The sequence below is a fragment of the Lepisma saccharinum genome, chromosome 3 (assembly GCF_977018435.1).
Source record: "Lepisma saccharinum chromosome 3, izLepSacc3.1, whole genome shotgun sequence".
Taxonomy (NCBI): domain Eukaryota; kingdom Metazoa; phylum Arthropoda; class Insecta; order Zygentoma; family Lepismatidae; genus Lepisma; species Lepisma saccharinum.
Window position 1 is genome coordinate 138812377 of NC_139231.1, and position 17200 is coordinate 138829576.

The following is a 17200-nucleotide window of genomic DNA, read 5'->3' on the forward strand; positions in this document are numbered from 1 at the left end:
GGAATATGGTCAAAAGTCTGAAAGGAAAATGGGGAAAAGCAGCAAGAGCTATAAGAAATAAGGAAAATGTACTAGTCATAGGAAGGGAGAATGTGATGGAGGAATGGAGAAAATACTATGAAGAAAAGTTCAAGGATAGGACAAATGAGCAAGAACAAGATGAGGAGCAGGAACAGGAACAGGAGGAGGATGAGAGAATAAGAAACAGAGAAGAGGAGGAGCATGTAGAAGAAGATATGATGATAACAGAGAATGAAGTGAGGGAAGTAATTAAACGGATACGAATTGGGAAAGCAGCAGGATGGGATGGAATAGAACCAGAACTTATAAAATATGGAGGACCAAGAATGGCTGAAATACTACTGAATATATTAAGGGAAGTATGGAGAACTAAGACTATACCAGAAGAGTGGAAAAGGAACATAATTGTGCCAGTACACAAGAAAGGGAGTAATAAGGAATGTGATAATTATAGAGCAATATGTCTATCATCAGTGGTATATAAGATGTATACGAATATATTGGAAAGGAGGCTGAGAAAAATCATAGAGGGAAAACTTGAAGAGGAACAAGCTGGATTTAGACCTGGGAGACAGACTCAAGATCACATTTTTATATTAAGAACAATGATGGAGAAAATGCTGGACAAAAATAAAAGAATATACTTAGCATTTCTAGACTTGAAAGCGGCATTTGACTCGGTACCTAGAAAATATCTATGGGAGGCATTAGAAAGTAAGGAAGTACCTAAGGAACTTATTAAAGCAATAAGAAGTGTATCTAAGGATGTAAAAGGAATAGTAAGAATAGAAGGAAACGAGTCTAAGGAATTTCAAATAGAAAAAGGAATTAAACAGGGAGATAGTCTCAGTCCTTTACTTTTCATTAATGTAATGGATGAAATAACTAAAATTTCCAAAAGAAGAACCCCAAGAGTACAAATAGGATATTGGAATATGAGAGTAGTACAACTGCAAGTACTGCTATATGCTGATGATATAGTCTTAATTGCTAGCAGTGAAGAGAATTTACAGAGGAGCGTAATACAATGGGGAGAAGAACTTGCGAGAAAAGGGATGATGATTAATATTAAGAAAAGTAAAGTTATGCAGGTGGCAAAAGGAGAAAAAGATCATGAAATAGCAATTAGATATGGAAACGAGAACTTGGAAGAAGTAGATGAATATGAATATTTAGGAACCATCATAACAAGTGATGGTAGGTGTGACAAAGAAATCCTAAATAGGAAAAGAAAAGCAAGTACAGTATATTATCAGTTTAGTAAAACAATAATGGGAAAGAAAGAAGTGGCAGTAAAGACAAAAATGCAGCTATACAAATCAGTATTGGTCCCTACATTAACATATGGAATGGAAAGTTTACCAGTTCAAGATAAACATCTGAGTAAAATTCAAGCTAGTGAAATGAAATACCTGAGAAGAGCTGTTAATAAGACTAGGAGAGATAAAGTGAGGAATGAAAGAATAAGAAGAGAAGTGGAACAGGAGTCGCTAGAGAAAATAATTGAAAAGAGACAGCTAAAGTGGTGGGGACATGTATTCAGAATGAATTAAGAAAAAAGGTAAAGCAAATTCTGGAAGTAAAGGTGCAAGGTAGGAGAGGTAAAGGAAGACCAAGGATAATGTTTGAAGACAGAATGGAAAAGATTGGAAGAGAAAGGAATAAGACAATAAATATGATGAGAAACAGACAGGAATGGAGGAGATGGATCGAGGCTATGATGGCAGAAGGGGACTAGAGGAAGTAAGTAAATAAGAGTTTATGCCACATAGTTTTAGAAAACACATTGATAGACAGACTGTGTAGGCATAGCTGTATAATATGACATACTTTGTAAGTCATAGTGATATCAGTGCTTGATCTGAAGGTGGTAAAGATGAAATGTGCATAGTAGATACCTGTGGACAAGTAGGAGGAAGTACCAGGACATGATTTACAAAAAGAGATGATGGCAGTTAGACTAATTACTATTCAATGTTTGTCTTCTCTGGTTAAGGAGCATAATAATTTTGGTAAAAGAATGTTATGAATAAACGTATGGGCCAGATATTACATTTAAAGCTCTCTTCGCGATAGACTAACAAAATTAGAAGTGAAAATGCGTGTGACTTGTGACTGTAACTCAGTTGATTTAAACCAAATTTGTAAGTCCAAAGGTCATTCGCATTTTCCACAATATCCAACTCCTCTTTTTCCTGTGTGTACCTGTATTTCGACAAGCTCAAGCATGCAAGGAATACAGGGAGCATGCCCCCCTTCCAATAAAAGTAACTTTACAGTGGATAACATTTACATGTTTCAGAATAAAAGGGAAAACCTGAATAAAAGTAGAAGTTCAATTTGCAAATAAATGAAATGTAGGCTTAGAGACAAAAATCCCACATAACTCATATTAATAGAGCCACATATTTATGGTGAATAAAATTTCAAGATTTCGGTAAAAAGCTGGGTACATTTTGGGATCAAAAGTGGTATATAAAATGTCATTTCAGTGTTAAAATGGTGAATAAAACCCTAAATTTGATTTAAAAACTACATTTTTTATACAAAATTAACTCTCCCTTTGTAACAGCACTTTTATGTAGTTGTCAGAGAATTAAGTTTATTTCTGTGTTAAGGAGTCCATTTTTGCTTCTCAAATATTTAGCAAAATTAAATACTTTTCTGTGATTTGCGCAACTCGCAGGATAATTCAGACTTCAAAAATTGTCGTGTCAGTACATAAACTCTAAATTTCATGTTTAAGAGTTTATTTCGCATTTTGCAGTTCATTTTGCATTATTTCGTGACAAAACATGGTAGGAAAATGCACCTCATACCTTACAGAAGCATGAAAAATAAACATTACAGTGTGTTATTTCACATTTCGTGTTTCTGTCAAAAACGAAATATGCATGCATCTACATATTAAGTGCTCAAGAGACAACACTAACCAAAAAAATAGCTTTTGGTCCTCAAAGCTGCCACCTCCCACCCCACAGCAATGTCTGGTTCCTGCCTTGAACATTCTGCAGGCAAAGTTTTGTATGTTCCCTTCTGCCTCAGTTTCCACCACTCCCTTTTGGATATGTTTGTTTTTTCACTGTTTTTACATCCCTGGTTTACTTCCCATTGGGTTACTGGATGTATTCCTCGCTATATTTTACAACACATAATGTGAGTGATAATGTGTCATTTTTTGCAGAAAATGAGTTCCTTGCAACACTGACATGTGCCGTTTTACAACAGAAAGCAACAACAAGACCAGAAACCTGTCCACACAGAGCTTGAATCCCAGGATGCGGCTGATGAATGAACCCCTCACCAAAGGAAGAAGAGGAAAAATACTTGCGTAAACTAGTGCCATCAAGCATACATGTACAAATGGGAGAAGAAAACCACTCCACCCATAACAAGGCAGTACGTGCCTGACGAAGCTACCAAACAGGTGGCGAAATCTATTACAATGAAACAACTACATACACACCAAACAGATTATTTTGATATATTGTCACAGCTGCGATCAAATGCTATGTTAGGTTGTGAACATACAGCAAAATACTTCTTTTGAATGTTTGTAGTGCCAAAACAATGCACCAATGACAAAAATGGTACCAAAAGAAGTTGTTCCTTTTGATGTTCTCTATACATTTCTGTAGCCTGTGAGTGCTGTTTTAATGACACCCTGTATAAAACTTACAGTAAATGTGACATCATAGTTAAAAATGATTACCACTTTTGTTGAATTGAAAATGTTAAAATGTACAAACACTCTCATACATTATTCACGCTAAGTTGTTGTTGCTTTTATAAGTAGAAGTCCATATATTATGCAGTTGTTCTCGTATCGTTCTACTTACCATCACCTTCAATGGGAACTTCTGGCACAGGATCGTGAACTTCAGTTGTGTTGCCATTGCCTATGCATCCCACGATCTGTGCAAGTTCTACCTGGCAAATGCCGTGAGTGAAGTGAGGCAATGCTTGGCGGTTTCGAACTCTTCTTCCATACTCTTTATCACAAGGACTCCACTCACTCCATTCAGTAACTGCACAAAGAGGAGTAGTCTGTAAGTGAAAAGAATAAAATAGGAATTGGTATTAATTTCAGTAGCTGCTACCAGCATCCACTTGGAAACTTGCTTTTTCAAGTACATTTTAATGTATTAACACATTTTTCATTTCCTGAAGCATGCAGGTCCTCTTACTTTCTGAGCAACTTGTGATAGTTTGGTACTGCTCAGTGTATAGAGTGAAAATCTCCAGGTAGTGTTAGTGTTCTACACTGGTGTTACATATTCCAAATTAGGGGTGCTGCATAGACAAAGAAGATACTGGACTCAGTTTTCATGCACTCCAAACTACGCCTGATGCCATACTGACTGGTGAGAACTTCCCCACTAGCCAAAGATGTGCCAGTTTTCTGATGAAACGCCATGAGCAAAGTTTGGGAACCTTTTCTATTTGCATTGTGCTACCCTACTTCTTTCCCTTACACTGTACGGTGGTGCCTCGAATAACAAATACAATCCATTCTGAGGCAGCGTTCATTATGTGGGGCTGGAGCCTGTGGCTAAGTGGTTAGCACATTGTGCTGCGATGCCAAGGGTCCCGGGTTCGAATCCTGCTCGGGCTTGGTTGTTTGTGAATGTCCATTCATCAATTTCATAATTTCATCACTCATCCCCATCTTTGCAAATTAGCCAAGTGGCACAAAATGTGAATTAAAATAAACTAAATCAATCAATCAACCATTATGTGGGATGCTGTTTTCCATAGGCTACTCTAGAAATAACTTAATCCACAGGGAATATTAAAACACTACCGATGTTGGAAATGCTAGGGATTTACTAAGTTAGAAAAAATAAAGTATGTAAAATACAGTTAGAAAAAGTGCATACACCATATTCGTTATGCGGGACACCTCTATATTTGTACAAATCTGGGAGATTGTTATGACAACTCCTATGTAAGGAAGGATACATTAAAGCATCATCTTTAATATCACCACATCAAATAAGAATAAATTAATCAAGCTTGTACATGTGACAGTTAAAGAAGAAATCATATTCTGAAGACAACATTCAAAATAAGACTGACCTAGGTGAGTGGGGGAGCAGAGGATAGATATGTATATCTGCAGTAATTATTTTTAGAATTAATTTAATACACTTTACAAATTGGTTATATAATAGTTATTTAAAAATAGAAAATCACATGCTTGCATACCTCTTCACATCCACTAAGGCTAGCAAAGCATGCAGACTCTTCCTTCAGTGTCACGTTGCACTTGTCGTGATCCACTCTTCTTGCATAAGATCTGGTCCTAAAGCGAGTTCCCTTTCCACAGGCAGTTGAACAAGAAGACCACTCGCCCCAAGGCTTAACATCACAGTTTGGATCTTTTGGTGGGAAGGAGCTACATGAAAGAGAAATATGTGGTGAAATTAAGCAGATATAGAAATTCATGTGACGCCTTCAATATGAATTGATTTTTAAGTTTTCTGTCCACTTGAGCTGTTTAACATTCACTATCCCCATGAATGGATTCTACTCTAAATGAGTGAATTATTATGCACATGCTTAATAACATAATTTTGGTCCAACTGATTTGGTGGAAACTCATTCAGTTCTTGAACTAATTTTAATGATGACATATTATTTAAATCCACCTAGAATGTTTCTTGTAGGATTATGAATATATCAAACTATCAATTGAGTGACTCAGAAGTAAAACTTGATGACTCCCACTCCATTCAAAATTGAGTTAACATTGAATTCAGTTGCTGTACATTAGCAAATGAAGTTCCTTTAGAAACCGGTGGCTGTCAGAAACACAAGGGAGCATATGGGTAACCCATAAACCACAATGCATTGCCCTTTAGGCTCAATCCTGAATGGGGAGTGATTTCCCTATTCACACGGAATCCGGAATGTTAAGTGATTCACCATTCAGACTGAATCCTGGACGAGGACAGTGAACGAACTTTCACCTTTGTTTTTCTGGGTTTCATACTTTTGTGGGTTATGAAATTTTACTCCCAAGCTGCTCAATTATAGAGATGCTAAAAACACGATTATTTAAGACAGTACTAGATAACTAGTACTAGTACAAGTACACAGTAACTATCTAGGTAACCTAGATATTAACTATGCAAAGTAACACAAATAATACTATCAACCTATGTAGGGCAATAAAATTGTAGGAGAACACAACAAATTTAAATTTAATCTTTAATTGACCTTTTCTTTTAACTTGATATGCAATTCTTAAGGATAGGTTTAAATGTAACTTATAAAAATCAAAGGAAATGTATAAAACAGCTTCAAATTTGATTATGGCTTTTATTTTCAGTGTATTATGTGTTATAACTATTACTTATGATTAGAGCCACATATTTATGGCAAATAAAAATTAGAAATTTCGGTACAAAACTGTGAACATTTCAGGATCAAAAGCAGTATATAAAGTGCCATTTCGATATTCAAATGGTGAATAAAATCCCAAATTTGATTTGAAAACTACTTATTACACAAAATGAACATTTTCTTTGTAAAAGGAGTCCATTTTGCTTCTCAAATATTTACAGCAGAATTAATCAATTTTCCATGATTTCCATAACTCTCAGGATATTTCAGACTTTAGAAAGTGCCGTGTCGCTAAATAATCTCCACATTTCGTGTTTAAGAGTTTATTTCACATTTTGCAGTTCATTTCGCATCATTTCATGACAAAACATGGTAGGAAAATGCACTTTACACCTTTGAAAATCATGAAAGATGAACATTACACATTTCATGTTTCTGTCAAAAACGAAATATGCATGAATCTACTTATAATAGTTTAATTAATTATTTGTCTATTTAGATACTCACTCACAACTTGGGAAATTAGCTGAACATTTTTCTCGATATACCAGATAATTCCTGCTGCAACCTGACATCTGAGCCTTTGCTTCATCTACAAATTTCCTAGTTTTGGTTCTGTTGCCTTCACCACAGATCACATTGCACGAGCTCCACTCGCTCCACTGTGTCATGGAACAAGATCCTTAAATAGAAATGTAATGATAATTGTTCTTGAAGGTACAAAAGGCATGGGTTCTTTATATATAGAAAGAATTGACTAAATTGATAAATTCATTTGGCGGAACCTAATTAATTTAGTATATGCCGAATAGTTCTAGAGATACATCAGTTTAACTCATATTTCTTGGAAGAAAATGCATCTGGGTCAAACCCCTTGCCAGTTCTATGGAATTTGAGATGCTGGAACATGCTATAGTCTAGAACATACTAAACACTGGAATCCTGAAACCACTGGAACTCTGGATTCAAGTTGTATGAACTTTGGAAAGCAGTTGAAACTTCCCAGAATTCTTTCTTAGATGGATGATAGCTGTGTGCCAACTCTGAATCTGTATACAGAGTTATTGTTTCCCCATAGTGATGTCTGCCTCAATTCAACTAAAGGAGTCGTCATTCTTCATCATTTATATCACTTCTCTTCCTTCTTTTCTATACATTTTCCTAATTCCCGTATTTACGCATGTATAATGCGCACCCTAGTTTTTGATGGGGAGAAGTGACAAACAATTATATCTCATTCATAATGCACAGTACAATCCAGGTTCAAGACATGGCTTTCTTAGTTGTAGGTCATAAGGCTGATGCTATGCTGATTAAGAGCGAATAACATCATACCTATTCCATGAACCACTTGTTGCTATGTGGACCAATGTGTAAACAACAAGTCACCAACCCATGCCAGCTCCCCCTCTCCCTCCACTGTGTTTAGCATCCCAATGCTTTCATTCTTTAACCACCTTATTTATTCTGTAATAGTATAAAGCAAGATCAAAATTACCTTATGGATTTACAATGCTCAAGAAGTTATTTTCTATTATTTCTCGCCCAACAAATACCATTGATTTGCATCTCATGTGACAAGAGGTGCATGCTCGAATTCTGCTAGAACGGCCATGCTTTTCTTGGTGTCACAGAACATTACATTACAATGTGAAAAATCGTGGAAAATGGCCTTTAAACTTTTATTCGTTATTTTGCTCATTCTTTCTTTACTTTTTCTAACAAAACTTCAAAATATATACCATCAGATGGGGTTATTTCGGACACTTTTACAGTTTTTTTGTTACTGTAATGATGAGGGAATTGTACATAATTTTATTTTATTCAGCTAGCTACATGTTTAAGGAGCATATTGAACATTGGAAAATGTACAGAGGGGTGGCCGCGGTGGCTCAGTCGGTAACGCGTGTGACTACCATGCTAAAGGTCCCGGGTTCGATCCCCGGCCGGTTCAAATCCGGGAACTTTTCTAACGGTGGAAGCGGCTCCGGCGCCCACCCAGCGTCGAATAACATGGGTACCTGGGGGAAACCCGGGGGGGGGGGTAAAGGTGGTCAGGGGCGTGGTGCTGATCACATCACCCCCACTCACGACCGGGTCAAGAAAGTGTGGGGCGTTACCCCCACACCCCCTATATGCCTTCATGGCATGGTGCTATGCACAGGGGAACACTTTACTTTTTACTTCTTTTTTACAGAGTAATTCACTACATGGTGTTAAAAAATGTTAAATTGTGTCCGTAGCTACCCCAGTAGGTGGGGTAATTTCGGACAGTTATTTATTTTAGGAGTTTGTCCGAATTTATCCCACGTATGAAGTTTTCGGACTCAAAATGAGAAAAAATATATTATTAAACACTTTTATTAAGGATAATTTTTTTTTATTTCAGGGATTTTCATAACTCTACAATTTTTTTATTTGTTTCAAAACTGATCTTACAAAAATTTACATAAGAACAAAATGATACTACAATACAAAGAGCAAAATGATAATACAAAACATTTCTGTGTAGTTTAGTCTATATAGGAACAGGTAGATAACATCTTCATCAAAAATAAGAACTAGTTTTTCCTTTGGTGCTGGTAGAATCTTGACAATCTGGTCCATTGTTACTGTGTCCTCGTCCTCAACATTCGGAAACACAAACATTCTTCTACTTCGACTATTAGATCACAAGAATTTTACAGTCACGTCCCATGCTCCTATGTCAACTGCAATGCCAACATACTGTCTTGTCTGTTAATTGTTTCCATGGTCATAATTGTAGTTCACTACAACAAAACTTGCAAAGTCAAGCACCGGTCCAGAAATTCCATAATCTTCATTTAGTTCTCTCTCTCTTGAATTTCTGCCTCAATTTCCACAGTGTCATATTCTTGCTGCTTTTCTGTAACAACTGCTTCATTTTCTGCCTGGTTTCTGACAGCAACTTGATTGTGAGCGAACCAAGGAGAGATTGCCCTGCAGGAACGTTCAATTTCCGACTGCGAACTATTGTCCGTAGCGTGCTTCAGATAGTAAAGCCTCGAAACTGGAGGACCAGGATGTTTCTTTTTTATTTTTACCAGACGTTTCTTGAAACCTTTTGAGGACCCTCTGTTGGTCAAAAGGAATTAACCCAGTGCTGCAGAAACAGCTCCATATGATATCCACGTTTCGTGCTTCGATTTTCTGTACAGTCTCTTTCAGGAGGGCAGGAAAGGCATCTCTAGAGATAGACCCACGTGTGGACATTTTCCAGTACTTGTCTCCATGCTTTTTTAAGTGGCCCAAAATAGCACACATCTAATGGCTGAAGAATATGTGTGCTATTTGCTGGTAAAAAAATGAAAGAAATGTTCTGTTTTTCATATTTCTGGACACTGATAAAGACACATAACTGGACAAATTGTCTCCAATAATGACTTTATGTCCCTCCAGCTGTTTTGAATATGGCAGCGCTATCGTAAAAACCAATCTTCAAAAATCGGAAGGTCAAACCACCCACTTTTGTTTCTGTTGTATCTCGTACCAGGCTTGCCATGTGTCCCATAAATGTTCGGCCTTGTACAAGACATGGGGGAAGTAGCTTCCCATCGCCACTAACACACATCATGAGAGAAAAACTAGTCTTAGAAGAGTCTGTTACCCTCTCTGCATGTTTTATGCCCCTCTTAACAGTCGCACGTTTCTTTCCAGGGTCATCACATAAATTTGTTTCTTCATAATTGATGACATTTTCAGGTGGGATGTTCTCTAAGGCATGTTGTACATGATTAAAAAACTCTTGAACAGTCTCCGAGCTGACCTCAGCACGAGCTCTTTTGATATTCTCAGACAGACAAACAAAAAGAACATTTGCATGTTTCTTCAAGAATGATCTTGCCCATTCGACGCCTGGCAGATTCTCATGAAATCGTTTCTCTTGTCTTCCCAACCTGTCCAGGTATCTTTTCACAATGTAACGTAAATCATTTGAAGTGATTGTGCTGCCTTTAAGATACCATGTATCAGCATTTTTTCTTCTTCAGGATCAAGAACAGATGGTGCTCCGATGGGTTTTGGGTTTGTTCGATTTACCTTATTTTCTAAGGTGCACCATGGTACACCAAAAATCTCCGAGGCCTTGCAGTATGTCAAATTGCCAGCTTTAATGGCTTTTACTGCCGCATCTACTTTATATTGTTCATAGTTGCAGTATATCTGCTCTCCTAACTTTCTTTTATATTCACACTGCATTGTCCGAAGTTACCGTTGCATATTACACACTTCAGGAAAACTGTGTGCAGTGTGCTACTCCATCCAACTCTTCACACTCATTTTTATAATAAACAGGATAAATACGAAACAACAATCATCAACAGTCTGATTCATTTGATCAGACAAAAAAGTTTCCACAAGAATTCAACAAGCCAAAATGAAGCCGACAGTAGAAACTGCTCCCAACATGCATTGTTTTTCACTAACAAGGGAAACACACGGAAGCCGGCGAGAACACTCATTTTACATTCGAAAAATGCAACTGCGGTAATTCTAACTTCAAAACTTCAGGAATACCAACATAAAATGAAAAAAATGTCATTTTGTCCGAAATAACCCCATCTGACAGTACTTTTTCCGTGATTAACATAACATTTATACGAGGCACATTCAGAACCCTCAAACTAACACTTAGCAGCACAAGATTTCTTCCATTGATGCATTTACACACTCCATATATATCATATTATTTGGCCAGTAATATATTTTAACTATTTTTCCTTATCTTTTCGTTCATCCAAAGTACTGTAAAAATCAGAATGTTCCTTCATATTGTGATGAGCTTATTTCAACCGCATTGCATATTAGTGTCACCATATTGAATGGAATATTGTTGCCATATTCAGAAACTGCAGAATTTAAGCTTTACAACAATATAGAACATGATAGGGTTCTGTAAACATGAAAAATTAATGCGAGTGTCACAAAATCATGGAATGACCCTGTACGGTTTCATGTTGGTTGTCCAAATTATTCCATGCATAATACGCACCACAGTTTTTGGGGGGCAAAAATTTTGTAAAAAAAGTGTGCATTATACATGAGTAAATACATTATTCACCATCTTTCTGTCAAAGGTTTATTCTTATTCTGCTTGATTTATTAATCCCACACCCCCTATACGCCTTCATGGCGTGGTGCTAAGCACAGGGGAACACTTTACCTTTACTTTACCTTTAACAACTTACAGAAACTTTGCTTCATGGTGCTGCCATCTATCTTGATTGATTTATGTTCGCTGCCCTTATGGCTTGTAACAAAATACACATTTTACATTAATTTTGGTTCATATTTTCAAACATAAAAAGTTTGGTACTTTGAAGACATAATTGTACTTCTTAAATCTGTGTTGTATGGGAGTAAAGAACATTAGAGGTATGTAGATTGTGACAAAGTAGAAGAAACAAATTGTAAAAGGAGTAGAAAAGAAACAAAAGAAGTTTATATGTATTTGTTATTTTATATTCCTTTTCTGTCACTAATTGTGATAATGAGAATGAGTGGTGATTAGATGAAACTGATAAAGGGACTCGCAAAGAACGTGCACACCCTGGCTGAGATCCAAATCCAGGAAATTCGGTGGCAAGATCAAAAGGCGACCACTTAAGGCTTGGCTTGTCCTCTGGCTGCCACCAGAGCAGCCATTATCGAATTTTCCTCTTCTTTCGAAAAAAACTGCTGTGATATTCCAAAATTTGAAAAATTACATCAGCTTAGAATTCCTTCTAGAACATTGACGTGAATTTTTGTGTGGTTTGCTTTCACTCTTGTCTAGATATTTTCAATAGTTTTGTGATTATGTAAGTCTATTAATATTAAATCTTTTGTAATATCACAGCAGTTTTTCGAAAGGAGGAAAATTTGATAACAGCCACCCTGGTGGCAGCCAGAGATCCAGCCGAGCCTTAATGCAGCTGACTGCATTAAGAAGATAGGAGTGGGAGAAGGAAAAGTAGAGGGGTCTTGGTCTCAATGTTGGCCCATGCAGAGGAAATATATAATTAATGAGCATGGTGGTGGTGATGATTATATTACATAACTTACCTTCTCCATCATCACTTTGACAGTTCTCATGGTATAGTTGCTTCAGTGTTAAATGTAGTCGAGCTATCGGATTCATTTCAACTCCAGATGGATTATAAAAAGGTGATCTTGGGTCATCTGGAAAATTTGATGTTATGCGTCGTATGTTACTTCTTGGAATTGTTTCATCTCCTTTGTTCTTTGAAGCCTACAATATAAAATGAAGTCAGTGATGATTGGAGTAGAAGAGCATATTATATATGTTTCATGTGAAGCATCATTTACAAGTAAATATAATCATCTTGTAATGTGAAATAATGTAGTAAATTATCATAGACAATAAAACAAATTAATACAAGAGCTGAATAGTTTTAATAATATATTTCCAGCCAATCTTATCTCCTTTTTTATTTATCTCCTAAATAACTTATGCTCTAATGTTAATTCACCATCTCATATGTCTCAGCCTATAACGCTAAAGAAGGCGTGCCACAAGGATCGATATTAGGCCCCCGCCTCTTCACCCTTTACACTGCAGATTTGCAGCAAGTTAGAAAATTCTTCACTCCACATTTTTACGCAGACGATACCCAGTTATATTTCTCAGGTCATTATGCTTCGTTGGAACATAAGCTTCAGTCACTAAATTCTGACTTGAACATCATCAGTAACTGGTGTGTATCTAACGGTCTTAAAATAAATCCAGAAAAATCCACTTTCATGATCATTGGTTCTAATTATTTAAGATTGTTAATTAAAAATATTAAGACCGAGCTCAAAATAAACAATTTGCCCATTGTCAGGAATAACACTGCTAAAAATCTTGTCTGATTTTTGACGAAATTTTCGATTGGACAGAACGTGTAAAGACAATGTAGGAAAGAAAGCTTATGGAACACTTAGGAATCTGAATCGTTTCCGTGACTTCCTCCCTGCGGAATGCAAGCTAAGACTCATCCAAGCATTAATCTACCCATTGTTCGACTATTGTGATAATGTTTACGGCCCTCAACTCCCTCAAAAGCTCGGTAAAAAAATACAAATGGTGCAAAATGCATGCTTCCGATACATTTTTCAAGCAAAAAGATCTGATCATATTCTTCCATTTTTAAAAAATAATCAGGTTTTTAAGACCAATAATACCCACGTATTCCTACCCGGGTTATGGGATAGCTAAGATCTTGGTAGGAAGATGAATTGATTGGGTGTTTTAAGTCCACTTTATGCACAGTAAGGCTAATCAGGACTGGACCTACGGTTTAAAGTGGGATCTGAACCACTATGTGCCTCCACTGGGTATCGAACCCGGGACCCCTTGATTATAAGGCAATGATGCTACCACTGCACCATCGGGGGTCCCCCAGGAAGAATTAAGGAAGTACGGAAAAATACGGCTTGTAGCGTGATGAACGCATGGGAGGTTAAGGGGGAAATTGAAAACATTGAATTAGAAAATTATGACAGAATTGCTAGTTTTGATATAGTCAACCTTTACCTCAGCGTACCACGAGAGAAGGCCGTGGATTGCTTACAAAGATGGCTGGTGGGAAATGGTATGGATGTAATAACCGCGTGGGAGTACATGAGGTGGTTTAACGTAAGTACAGGTTACAATTATTTTTACTGCAATGATAAAATCTTTATGCAAGAGGAAGGGCTAGCAATGGGAAGCTCCATATCAGGGATAGTTTCAAGTATTTTCATACATTTTATTGAGAATGCAGCTTTAAGCACAGTAAGTAATGGGAGTCAAGTACTACGGGAGATACGTAGACGACATCTTCGTAATTGGGAAAGATAAAGTGCTGGAATGGCCTGTATGCGAACTTAGGAGAACAAGAGGCAAGAATTAAATTCACAAGAGAAGACATCAAGGTGTAACGAGCGTTTCTGCAAGTTACATAATGGGGCCTTGTCTCTGCCAAGAGAAGGAAAGCAAAACCAGGAAATAGGACTTGCGTCACTATCACTTGTCTCGTCCTCAACACGTGTGATACAGACCAGGCCCTTCCCCCCCCTCCCCCAAACCTATCGAGGGCAAGGTTCCTGACAAGGCTACCTACAGGAAGTTTGGTGGTTTAGCTCAACAAGGCCAGAGCCTTGGCCGTGAATATTCTGGGAGCATCCCTGACGATAAGCTTGAGGTCTACGGACCACAAGCCTTCGTCATGGTCAGCAAGGCCATACCTCCCCGCCAGAAAGGACTGTCAGCCAAAATAACCACAAGGTTGCGGTATACTAAGTTGGGTTGGAGAATTGAGACAAGGACGCCATGTTAATAAATACTACGAGAATCATAGATCGGGGGGCTGAGTCCAGATACTCTGAGAGACGACAAGAGGCCGCGCCATAGCTCGCTGCTCCTATCTTAGAGGGTAAGCCTCAGCTTAACCAAGTGGTGACACTTGGGACTTAATACTTATAGGAATAGCTCAAATCACTAAATGGCCATAGAGATAGGGAGTTAGTCTATAATCACTACTGCTAACCATTAGAATAATAAATAGCAGATATATATGTTTAACGTGGTGCTTATTAATGTCTACCATCTGATAAAATAGTCCCCTTCGTAACGCCAGACACCCTGCAAACGTTACAAAGGATAATAGGATTAGCTTCTTAGATTTAGAGATCAACAAGACAGACAGGAAAATCGAAACGGGCATCTTTCATAAGCCCTTAGCAGGAGATAAGTATATAAAAAAAAGGTAAAGTGCTCCCCTGTGCTTAGCACCATGCCATGAAGGCGTATAGGGGGTGTGGGGGTAAAGCTCTACATTTTCTTGATCCGGTCGTGAGTGGGGTTGATGTGATCAGCATCATGCCCCTGACTGCCTTTACCTTCCAGGATTTCCCCCAGGTACCCATGTCATTCGATGCTGGGTGGGCACCAGTGCCACTTCCAATGTTAGAAAAGTTCCTGGATTTGAACCCGGGACCTATAGCATATTAGTCAGATGCGTTACCGACTGAGCCACCGTGGGCAGTATATAAATAAGGAATCCGCACACGCTATGAGGACCAAATAACAGTTGGGCTGAAAAGTTCATAGGCTAACATAGTAAAAAATATTTTTTTGACAAAATTCGATTTTATTATTCAATATAGTTGCCTTCGAGGGCGATACAACGATTATAGCGGTCATACAATTTTTCGATGCCATTTTTATAGTACGATTTCTCTTTAGCCTCAAAATAGGCCTCAGTTTCGGCGATTACCTCTTCATCAGTGCTAAATTTCTTTCCAGCGAGCATTCTTTTAAGGTCTGCAAACAGGAAAAAGTCACTGGGGGCCAGATCTGGAGAATATGGTGGATGGGGAAGCAATTTTATTACGGTTGAATATCGCTGAACATTGCTCCGTATCATCAAAACGTTGTTGCTTTTGATCGATTGTGAGCACACGCGGCACCCATTTTGCACACAGCTTTCGCATGTTCAAATATTCATGCACAATATATCCAACACATTCCTTTGATATTTTTAAAGTCTCAGCTATCTCGATCGACTTCACTTTACGATCATTTAAAATTATTTTGTGGACTTTTTTGATGTTTTCATCAGTAACAGCCTCTTTGGGGCGTCCACTGCGTGCATCGTCTTCGATGCTCATTTCGCCTCGTTTAAATTTAGCAAACCACTTTTCAACGGTTGATTTTCCTGGTGCAGAGTCCGAATAATGTTTATCAAGCCAAGCCTTGGCTTAAATAGTATTTTTTTCCCCAAAAAGCAATGCTTTATTAACACACGAAATTCTTTTTTATCCATTTTTTCACAATAACAAAAGCTGCTTCACTCACAATGCTATATCTCACGAACTAATTATTCGGCAGCTGTGAAATTTATACACGTATCTTTTGAAGGTTAGTACTAAGTAAAAATCACATGGATTTAATTCTAGTAATGCCATCTATGAGTCAGCCTACGAACTTTTCAGCCCAACTGTTACAATGTATTCTTAAAACTTCTTTATCGAAGCCCCTAAGATTATGTAATAGTAAGATGATGCTGGAAGATGAAATAACATGGATTTTTGAAATCGGTAGAAAAAATGGGTACAAAAATGGAGAATTGCGTAGGAATTTAAGTTGGGCGAGAATGAGGAAAAAGGGGAATATAGGTATGTGGCTATCCCATACTTCAGGGGTGTGTCGGAAAAAGTGGAAAGAGTAACAAAAACTTACAAAATTAAATGGGATGAAAGCCCCTAAATGCTTAGAAAAACACTTTAGTAGTTACAAAAGAGAGAGAAATAGAAAGGGCAATGAATTAGAAGGAAGAAAGGGCGTATATAGAATCAAATGTCAGTGTAAGAAAGAATATGTGGGGCAAACTGGCAGGAGTATGGGGATTAGATGGAAAGAGCACGATAAAGATATTAGAGATGGAAACCCCCGCACGGGATAATCGGAGCATGAGATAATCACTCGTGAAGTTATACGTGAGGAAGACAAATTATTAAGCAGGAATGTTTACGAGGCCTCATTTATATGTACAGATAGAGAAAATAAGCTGAATAGGGATGATGGGAATATTGATGAAATTTGGTTAGGAATGTTGAAGAAATGGAATAATCAAGAGTATAAAGAAATCGGTTTCAAGGTTAACCCAGACTTTGACCAGGAGGCAAGTATCATATGCGACTTCTCATTTGAAATGACGTAACAGCAGGGGAGGGGGAGTAAGGGGAAGGAGGAAAAGTGACTCACTCGCAACCTCAAGCATTTGAAAGCATACCAGTTCCTGTCTGTGTGTATCAGTGTTAGGGTAACCTCACCGGTTTTAACAAT

General features: G+C 37.6%; 2 protein-coding genes across 3 annotated transcripts in view; one reads left to right on the plus strand and one right to left on the minus strand.

Annotated features, from left to right (window-relative positions):
- The window catches only part of mIF3 (mitochondrial translation initiation factor 3), a 34723-nt gene extending 31239 nt beyond the window's left edge, over nt 1-3484 (plus strand). The window contains exon 3 of the mRNA XM_083119515.1: nt 3206-3484. The gene's annotated coding sequence lies outside the window, so the exon portion shown is untranslated. The remainder of the gene's footprint in view (nt 1-3205) is intronic.
- Nucleotides 1-17200, minus strand: part of LOC145985452 (spondin-1-like) — a 67617-nt gene that overhangs the window by 10009 nt on the left and 40408 nt on the right. For both annotated transcript variants that reach the window (XR_014441423.1, XM_083119514.1), the window contains exons 8-11: nt 12433-12619; nt 6877-7051; nt 5230-5419; nt 3861-4068 (exon numbers count right to left, since the gene is read on the minus strand). Coding sequence is in view for 1 of the 2 variants with exons in the window: in XM_083119514.1 (XP_082975640.1) it covers nt 3861-4068; nt 5230-5419; nt 6877-7051; nt 12433-12619 (760 nt within the window). In the remaining variant the exon portion in view is untranslated. The remainder of the gene's footprint in view (nt 1-3860; nt 4069-5229; nt 5420-6876; nt 7052-12432; nt 12620-17200) is intronic.